General features: G+C 40.1%; 3 protein-coding genes across 5 annotated transcripts in view; 2 read left to right on the top strand and 1 right to left on the bottom strand.

The window, feature by feature from the left end:
* LOC109130605 lies at positions 107 to 2,493 on the top strand. Its single transcript, XM_019240323.1, has 3 exons — positions 107 to 435; positions 558 to 729; positions 886 to 2,493. The coding sequence occupies exons 1-3, from the start codon at positions 107 to 109 to the stop codon at positions 2,491 to 2,493; spliced, it is 2,109 nt and encodes a 702-aa protein (XP_019095868.1).
* Positions 4,076 to 5,676, top strand: LOC104777304 (probable BOI-related E3 ubiquitin-protein ligase 2). Its single transcript, XM_010501525.2, has 4 exons — positions 4,076 to 4,335; positions 4,430 to 4,500; positions 4,581 to 4,876; positions 5,020 to 5,676. Exons 1-4 carry the CDS (start codon positions 4,280 to 4,282, stop codon positions 5,530 to 5,532), a joined length of 936 nt encoding a protein of 311 aa, XP_010499827.1. The 5' UTR covers positions 4,076 to 4,279; the 3' UTR covers positions 5,533 to 5,676.
* Positions 5,945 to 8,830, bottom strand: part of LOC104777303 (transcription initiation factor TFIID subunit 1-like) — a 7,020-nt gene continuing 4,134 nt past the window's right edge. For 2 of the 3 annotated variants that reach the window (XM_010501523.1, XM_010501524.2), the window contains 6 exons: positions 8,641 to 8,826; positions 8,361 to 8,560; positions 8,130 to 8,234; positions 7,976 to 8,032; positions 6,714 to 7,898; positions 5,945 to 6,463 (listed from right to left, as the gene is read on the bottom strand). In XM_010501523.1, coding sequence (XP_010499825.1) covers positions 6,101 to 6,463; positions 6,714 to 7,898; positions 7,976 to 8,032; positions 8,130 to 8,234; positions 8,361 to 8,560; positions 8,641 to 8,826 — 2,096 coding nt within the window. In that variant the 3' untranslated portion in view covers positions 5,945 to 6,100. The remainder of the gene's footprint in view (positions 6,464 to 6,713; positions 7,899 to 7,975; positions 8,033 to 8,129; positions 8,235 to 8,360; positions 8,561 to 8,640; positions 8,827 to 8,830) is intronic. The other variant, XM_019243801.1, reaches the window with a different exon arrangement.

Here is an 8,830-nt window from a genome sequence, read left to right as displayed (position 1 = left end):
CAACTGGTTAAAAGAAGGGGACTTGAACACATCTTACTTTCATCGAGTGACTTTAACCAGAAACGCCTTCAATGCCATAAGATCCTTCTCCTCGACTTCAGGCACTATGGTGGATGACCCTCTAGAAATGAGTCAAATAGCAGTAGCACACTTCCAATCCATACTTGGTCCCCACTCTCTGCCACCAATCGCTGTCTCTCTTAACTGGCTTCAAAGTATTATCCAATACCGTTGTTCCTCTGAGCTGAAACAAACAATGATAAAGCTTCCCACGTCAGAAGAGATTAAGAGAGTGATGTTTAAAATTAATGGGAATAAGGCTCCAGGCCCTGATGGGTTCACCTCAAATTTCTACAAGACTGCTTGGGAAATTCTTGGTTCGGATGTTACTGGTAGCATTATGCATTCTTTCATTCAGCTTTCCTCCCGGCGGCTGTAAATGCAACTATCCTAGCCCTGATTCCCAAGTCCCCTGGTGCTTCTCTTATCTCGGACTTCAGACCCATATCCTGCTTGAATACCCTTTATAAAGTCATCTTAAAGCTCCTTGTCTCAAGGTTGAAGCCTGTTTTCCCTGACTTGATTCAAAAGAACCAAACTGCATTCATTAAAGGAAGGTTGTTAGTTGAGAATACACTGGTATCTGCAGACTTGGTCAATGGATATCAAAAAGAAAAAGGACCTAAGCGTATCACTATCAAAGTAGACATTGCAAAAGCGTTTGATACGGTTAGATGGGAATTTATATTCGGTTGTCTGTGAGGAATAGAAGTCCCTGAACTTTACCTAAGGTGGCTAAAAGCGTGTGTCTGTACTCCGTCTTTTTCTGTGGGCTTCAATGGGTCTGTACACGGCTACTTTAAAGGATGTAGAGGTTTGCGACAGGGAGATCCACTCTCACCCTACCTCTTTGTCCTTGTCATGAATTGTTTATCAGTCATGTTAGATAAAGCAGCTGAGGAGGGTAAATTCAAATATCACTACAAATGTCAGAGGTTAAAACTCACGCACCTGTGCTTTGCTGATGACCTTTTAATTTTTACTGATGGATCCCTTTCTTCTGTACTAAGTGTCCTCCAAGTACTAAAATCATTCGAAGAGGCCTCAGGACTTGCGATCAGTCTCCCCAAAACAAGTTTCTTTGCATCCGGACTGCATCAGCCTGAAATTGATCAAATCAAGGCAGCATCAGGCATTGCTCATGGCCAACTCCCTATACGCTATTTGGGTATTTCTCTATGCACCAAAAAACTTACGCTGCTTGACTGTGCTCCTCTCATTCAGCGTGTGAAAACAAAACTCAATAGCTGGTCGACCAGAACTCTCTCTTTTGCAGGCCGGTTGCAAATGCTAAATACTGTCATAGCTGGTATCACAAATTTCTGGTGCTCTGCATTGGTGCTGCCAAAGAAATGTATCGACACTTTGAACTCTCTTTGTGGAATGTTCTTATGGAAGGGTTGCCTTGAGGGACACCATTCAGCGCGAGTTGCTTGGAGCACGGTTGTCACTGCAAAATCAGAAGGAGGGTTAGGCATACGAGATCTAAAAAAGTGGAACAAGGCTTGTCTAGTTAAACTTATCTGGCTGCTTTTCTTTAGATCTGGGTCGATTTGGGTAGCTTGGTTCAAAGAAGCTGTCCTTGCTGGTAACTTGAGCAATTTCTGGGTCAGGAAACCAAATAGCCAGCACTCTTGGATAGCGAAAAAACTTTTAAAGATAAGAGAAGAAGCTTACCCTTGGATAATGGTGAAGCTAGGAAATGGACGAAAGTGTCGCTTCTGGTCAGATCGTTGGTGTAAGCTAGGGCGAATGAGCGACTCCTTGAGTGGGGATCTGTCTATAGGTATTCCCAAAAGTGCAGTCCTGGCGGATCTATGGAGAAGAGGGAACTGGAGATTACCACCTGCAAGGTCGGAGGCCCAAGTTAGTTATCAAGCTGAATTATCGGCTCTACAACTAACGGAGGAAGAAGACTCTCATACCTGGTGGATTAATGATCGAGTGAAGGACAGTCACTCAACCGGTAGGATCTGTTCAGCGCTAGGTGAAGAGTTGCCTTCGGTGCCGTGGCATAAGATTGTTTGGACCTCCGGAGGAATCCCCAAACACAATTTTTTAACTTGGTTGGTTGTATTGAACAGGTGCCCAACTCGTGACCGACTTTTGCAATGGGGATTGCAGGTTGACTCCCGCTGTTTACTCTGCGCGATTGGATCTGAAAGCCGTGATCATCTTTTCTTCAACTGCCCATACAGCTGGTCGCTATGGAGCAAGATCTCTCGCCGCTGCAACCATAACTCTGCACCTTCCTGGACTGGAACAATGAACGGTCTCATCAACTACAAAGGCTCCCGTGAAGCAAGGAAACTCCTACTAATCGCCTGGCAGGCACTGATATACTTCCTTTGGACTGAACGGAATCACAGGTTGCATCGGAACTGTTTTAAGCCAGCTGATCATCTCCTCCATCAGGTTGATCAGCTTGTGTGAAACAAAGCCCTTAGCTTCCGTGATTCCAACCCAACTCTCACCTCCACACTGCTTGGCCTCTGGTTCGCTGGATCGCACAACTGAAAGGAATGTTACAACACCCTAATCTCTCGACCTTTTGCGATCTCACCGAAGAGTCATCTCTCACCATTCAATGGAAGAAGACAAAGGTGATTTGAAACGGTTTAATTGCCACCCGTTTTCTTTTGGTTCAATCGTAACTATCATGGTTCACTTCTGGTTCATTTCTGGTTCCTTTTCAATGGGTATTTTGTAATCGATTATATCTAACTGGACTTCCAGTATTGGGCTCTCTAGCCCTTTAAACATTTTATGTCTCTGTTTTTCAATTTGAATGCCCTTTAACAAAAAAAAAAAAAAAAACAAAATATCGTTGTAAAATATTTTCTTGTTTCAAGTTATTATTTTATGATGTCATTGTGAAATTTTGATATTCATATATGTATTTTGCTTCTATTTCATATATTAATAGACAATATAAAGACAAGGTATAAACTTATAATATAACATTTACTATACTTCTTAATTTGTGTGAAAATGTCTAAAAGATATTTATATAAAAAATGAGGAAGTAATATATACACACAATCAAATTAGTATTAATATTACCAAATGAAAAATGAGATGATATAGTAATTTTATTTATTTTTCATCATTTGCATGATTTGTTTTATTTGGCTGAAATCACAATCTACATGATTAATTAATGATTTGTTTCTTAAGTTTAATATAGTAGAATTTCAAGGGTTCCTTTTTGTTTTAAATCACTTTACTTTGTTTAGGGAAATTTTTTTTGGTTCCTTCATTTTTATAAATATTCGTAACTCATGTATTTTGCTTAAATTATTTTTCTTTCTTGTTTAGCGTTAACTTCGGAAAGATTGCTTATGATATTATCCATTACTTGAAAAGTAAAAGAGATGAAAGACAAAGAATAATTAATGTCACCAAACTATCTATCTATCATACGCAAAAGGAAAAAAAAATGCAAACTATCATCAACAAAGAAAGAGTAAAACACTCAAATATAAAATGAATAGTAGTATTACATAATAAAAGGTGGGAAGAAGTTGCTGTCTAATGATCTAATTATGTTATCTAGTATGCTAAGGAAAGAAATCAAGCAAGTCTCACACATGTTATGATTACTGACTTGCACTTCATTGCCTTTTTGCTAAGAAAAATGTGGTTTATAAATTTATATCTTTGGTTAGTAAAATAGAGAATGTGCAAAACAATCCAAAGCAATATATAGCTTTTTTTTTTTTCTTCAGTTTTTGTAACAGGAAATTTAAAAATATACATCTTTTAATACAATATGTACATCTTTTAATAAGTTTAAAATTAGTTTGGGTCGTGAAAAGAACTTGGTCACCGAATAAACAGTAGAAATATCGATTTGCGTTTTTATTTATTTATACACTTTTTTTTAATTTGGTTTTTCTTGGAATATGCGAGAGTAGTGGCGTGGTTGAAGACACGAGAGAGAGAGAGAGAATCCTAAAGAAAAAGCCAAAGGCATTATTAACAAGAAGGAAGAGAAGAGAACCAGAAGAAACAAAACCCAACCTACAAGAAAGACTCTTTCTTCTCTCTTTTATTACTACCAGTACCACCACACCCTATATTTATATATATACAAAGATAGAGAGAGAGTGAAAGGTTCACAAAACAGAGTTCAAATACGTTCAAGATGATGATGATATAAGAGTTTTTGTAATCAATTAACCCATTTTTATTGTTCATTTTCTTCTCTCTCACTAAAATGGCTGTCCAAGCTCAACAACACCATTCCTCTAACCTTACCTGCCTTAACAAAAGGTTTCATTTTCTTCTCTGTTATTTTTGTTACGATCCTTTTTTCTTTCTTTTCAAATCTCGGTTATGTTGATTACGGTTTATTTTGTGTGAACAGAAACGGGAAAGACAAGGAACAAGATTTCTCGTTGCAATCACAGACTGTTTTTGATCAAACCAATTATGGAGGTTCGTAATGTTCTGTTTCTTTTTTTTCCCTCCGTTAACACTTTTGTTGAACAAAGTGAGAATGTTTTATTTGTGTGTAGGTTGTAACCAGAGGAAAAGAGGGCGAGAAACGAAGGATCATCATCATCATCAAGTGTTGTCGTTACCTCAGCAGTCTCATCATCAGCCCCCACAAGTTATAGACTTGTCTTTATTACAACACAACTTCAATCATACGCCGTCTTCGAATATGGTTCATACAGGACTACGTTTATCTTCCGGCGAAGATCATACACAAAAGATTCGTCAGAATCTGTTCTCAGGTTCCTTTGAAGATGTTTTGTCTGCACATTACAATTGGCAGAGCGAGGAACTTGATGAATTGCTTCGTTTCCAGGTTTTGATTTCGTCTTTGGGGTTTCTGAAAAGTTTTGATTTTTTTTTATTGTTCTCAAACCGCANTTTTTTTTTTTTTTTTTTTTTTTTTTTGGTTCTCAAACCGGAATGTAAAAAAATGTTCCTTTTCTTTTTTTTTGATAGGCGGAGGAGCTACGGCGCACATTAGCGGAGAGGAGGAAGAAACACTATAAAGCGCTTATCGGTGCTGTGGAGGAGACGTTGGTACGTAAGCTGAGAGAGAAAGAGGCAGAGATAGAGAGAGCCACGCGCCGTCACAATGAGCTCGTGGCGCGTGAATCGCAGCTTAGAGCGGAGGCGGAAGCTTGGCAAGGAAGAGCAAAGGCGCAGGAAGCCGCCGCCGCGTCGCTGCAGGCTCAGCTTCACCAAGCCGTTAACAAATGCGGTGGTGTGTCGGCGGAGGAAGGGGTAGTATTAGGAGCTGGAATCAGCGGAGTAGACGACGCTGAGTCGGCGTATGTTGATCCGGAGAGGATGAAACGGCCGAGCTGCAAAGCTTGCCAGAAAATGGAAGCGACGGTGGTGATGTTGCCGTGTCGGCATATGAGCATCTGCCCGGGATGTGACCGGACAGCTTTAGCCTGCCCGTTGTGTCTCACGTTGCGGAATTCGAGTGTTGAAGCGATCCTTTGCTAAATGGGCCTACTTCGGGCCTACTAGTTTGTCATCGTACATACAACTTTTTTTTAGGAAAAAATGAATGCAAATTTTTTTCTTATGAATTGGAAAAACATGTAGAACATACAAAATTGTTTCTTGAAGTTGAAGGTATCGAACCCACATGAGAGAGTTCTTGGTGCCCGAACTCATACGGGAGGCTTCCAAAGCAACATACTCGCTCTCTATAGCAGAGAAAGCTAATGCACGATAAGACGAAGGCTCAACATGGATCAACGAATTGCTCTTAGTGTCCTTAATTATTTATTATGCATTCGTGCCACCTCCTGCTCTAACTCTAATCAACAAGACTCCTGCATTGGTACTTGTGATTATTAGAAGTTTATTACTTTTAACTGTTAGGAAGCCTTAAAAATTTCACAAAAAAAAAAAAAATATAACGATTTCTCTTTCTTTTTCATTACTTCGGCTTTACAACACAAACATGGGAATGTTTTCTATTCGTACAAATCATTTAGCTAAGCTAAGAAACCCATTTTGGGGGGACTATAAAGAGGGGATACAGATTCTATCTTACAATTCTCTCTCAGTCATTAGGATCTACTATACCTTTCTCTGCTTCTGATAACTGAACTTCATAATCATCCAACAAGTAATCACAAATCTCCAGTAACTGATCTGCCAAAGGCGGTATGCCTGGGTTACGTCTGTCGTTGTAAAGGTGGGCATTGTATGTGATCTGCCAGACGTCGTGTCTAAACTGGTCTCGGTTTCTGTACTCTATTTTCCGTACCTTATCCCGGATTGTCGAGAGATCCATCGGGCGTTCCACAACAGCAAGATAGTCCGGAGCCTCCTTCTTGGAAACCGGTTTTAAGAAGAGGCGTGACACTTCCTCTTTAAGTCTTAGTGTGTCCACTATGCGTTCCAAGATGTTTGCTAGGCCAACCTGTTGGTAAATGAACAGAGGAGAGGAAACATATATGAGTTTCATAGAGCTCATAGGATTTCATCTATTAGTTTCGTATTTAAATTTCAAAATCTCTTTTTTATCAACTCGCAAGACAAAAAATCTATTTGTGATGACAATTTCAGCAGCCGTGAGGATATTAGACACATGAAAGCATGCTACGTGTGCTATAGAGCAATAACTTTGACTGAACAAAGGTAAAATATGGAAGCAAAGAGAATCTTACTACCTCTCCTTTTTTGCGTCGTTTTGGTTGAGGTGCATACTCTGCACCATCTCTTTCAAAGTCGGAGACGTAGCGGCTTCTGACGTTCCGCCCTCTTTCTGGCAATCTTCTATCGTTTCTCCGAGGAGGATAATCTTCTACATACCCTTCTATTAATTCGGGTTGCAGCTTCTTTTTCTTTTTTTTCTTCTTGGCTTTTTGTCGTTCCTCTTCCTCCCTCTCACTCCTTAATACCTCTTCGTATCTTCTGATCTCAGCTATCTCATTGGGTTCTTCTGATACAGTCATATCATCATAATCTCTTCTCGTCGTTACTTCCATATGTCTTCCCGTACTTATCTCCTCTTCCTCCCACCATACTCTATCCTCTTTTGGTCTCCGCTCTAGGGAGTTCTCTGCCAATCTGAAGCTCTGCTGCTTCTGAAAACCTGCCAGTTCTGCCATTCTTTTTGTTTTACGGGATTCAAACCGTGGACTCTCCTCAAGACTACTCATGTCATGATCATTTATCTCCTTCGAACGTTTTATAACAAGTTTCTTCTGAGGCTGTTCTCTTTCTGTTGGCGGTCGTATCACGAGATGAGGCCTACGTGATTCAGCTTGATCCGTGTCCATGCTTAATGATGGCCGCGGAATAGAAATAGTGTGCCTGCTTGAGGCTACCTGATTTCTCTCTGTACTAGACAAAGGTTGTCCAGAAACAGATGGCTTGTGTGGTTCGCTCTCCCCTCTCTCTCTACTAAATGTAGGCATCAATGGATGCGGAGGTCTATCAGATTCAACCTTTGATTCTTTAGGTTTTGCCTTACTTGAAATCTTCAGTTTGCTGATCTTAGATGTAGACTTAGTCCCGGTGTCTATGTCAGACACCACTGCTTGCTCAGAACTTCCGGGAGCTTCAGAAACAGGTTTATCTGACAGCTCTCCAGTGGGGATACCATATCTAAACTTCATAGGAAGACCCCCAGTTTTGACAGTTAAATTATCTCCCTTTGGAACTTCATCAGAAGTTTTCTTTGTACTTTTTGTCGCAGCCTTGCTGTTCTTAATAGGTTTTAGCTTGGGCTGACCTGATAGTTCTGAAGTACTTGGCTTTCCCGCAGACTTCTCCATATTTAAGCCTTCAGGTTGTGAATCTGTATTTTCTCTGTATCTTGGGCAGTGTTTATTGGTTCTCATGTGCCCATGCTGGCCACGAAGATAATATCAGATGCTTTTATCTAAGAAGCAATTTTAGATTAAAAATCTAGTCTAATAGGTAATACCTGACCACAGGCTCCACAAACAAAGTTCTCTCTCGCTGATTTCTTTTCCTTGAATACCTGGTTTAGACCGAGAGAACGGAGAACACCTCAGAATGACCATAAAAAGTATTAGAATAAGCTAAAGTTTATTCATGTTGGACTGATTTGATTGCACCTTTAGGTTTTCGTTCAGTATTTTGACCTTCCTCAGCTGGCCCAAAGAATTGATGTTCTCTTTCACCTGTTTACTTTTGGGGGTCTTTATAATTGGGCTATCAACCTGCCAATGAAGGGGAATACAAGATACGTGGTCAACAGATGCAAGACACCATGGTTTGACACAGTAAATGGAGAAGACAAGAGCAAAGGTTTAACAAAAAAAAAAAGAATTCAAACTTGTACTGACATTTCTGATGTCTTTGACGGTGTTCTCATTTACAAAGAAAGATGCATCAGGTTGGATGGCAATAGGTTTCTTCTCAATGGCATTGGGCTTTCGTAACGGTTCACTAATCTGAAAACCTATATTGGGTCGTGGAGGAGGAAAGGATCCCATTCCCTCTCCCACACCTTTCATCTTCTTCTTTTTCTTCTTCTGATCCTCATCTAAATAAGCATCACCAATCAGTGTCATTGACAATATAACCTTTAGCTAACAGCACAAATGCTTAGTTGAAAGCAAGTACCTTGCATCAGCAATCGGCATAATTCTGCATATTCAGTAGCTTCATCTTCAATTTCTTCATCTGTCTCAACTTGAGATGGCCGCCGTCTCATCTTGAGACCCTTAACTCCGTCCAACTTGTCATTCTTAGACATATTAGATTCTTCCCCGTCCCCACCTTCCTCAGCATCAAGTAGATTTTCCAGATCTCC

This window comes from Camelina sativa, chromosome 3, assembly GCF_000633955.1.
Source record: "Camelina sativa cultivar DH55 chromosome 3, Cs, whole genome shotgun sequence".
In the NCBI taxonomy this organism is placed as follows: Eukaryota; Viridiplantae; Streptophyta; class Magnoliopsida; order Brassicales; family Brassicaceae; genus Camelina; species Camelina sativa.
The sequence above is the reverse complement of the archived record's forward strand: the minus strand, read 5'-3'. Positions and strand labels throughout refer to the sequence as shown.

Bases quoted from the DNA above. Each gene is read 5' to 3' on its own strand.
- LOC109130605 (XM_019240323.1), top strand. From the start codon at position 107: ATGGTGGATGACCCTCTAGAAATGAGTCAAATAGCAGTAGCACACTTC. The intron at 436-557 runs GTAAATGCAACT...CCTTGTCTCAAG, and splicing joins CAGCTTTCCTCCCGGCGGCT to GTTGAAGCCTGTTTTCCCTG. The intron at 730-885 runs GTTAGATGGGAA...GGTTTGCGACAG, and splicing joins TTGCAAAAGCGTTTGATACG to GGAGATCCACTCTCACCCTA.
- LOC104777304 (XM_010501525.2), top strand. From the start codon at position 4,280: ATGGCTGTCCAAGCTCAACAACACCATTCCTCTAACCTTACCTGCCTT. The intron at 4,336-4,429 runs GTTTCATTTTCT...TTGTGTGAACAG, and splicing joins CTTACCTGCCTTAACAAAAG to AAACGGGAAAGACAAGGAAC. The intron at 4,501-4,580 runs GTTCGTAATGTT...ATTTGTGTGTAG, and splicing joins TGATCAAACCAATTATGGAG to GTTGTAACCAGAGGAAAAGA.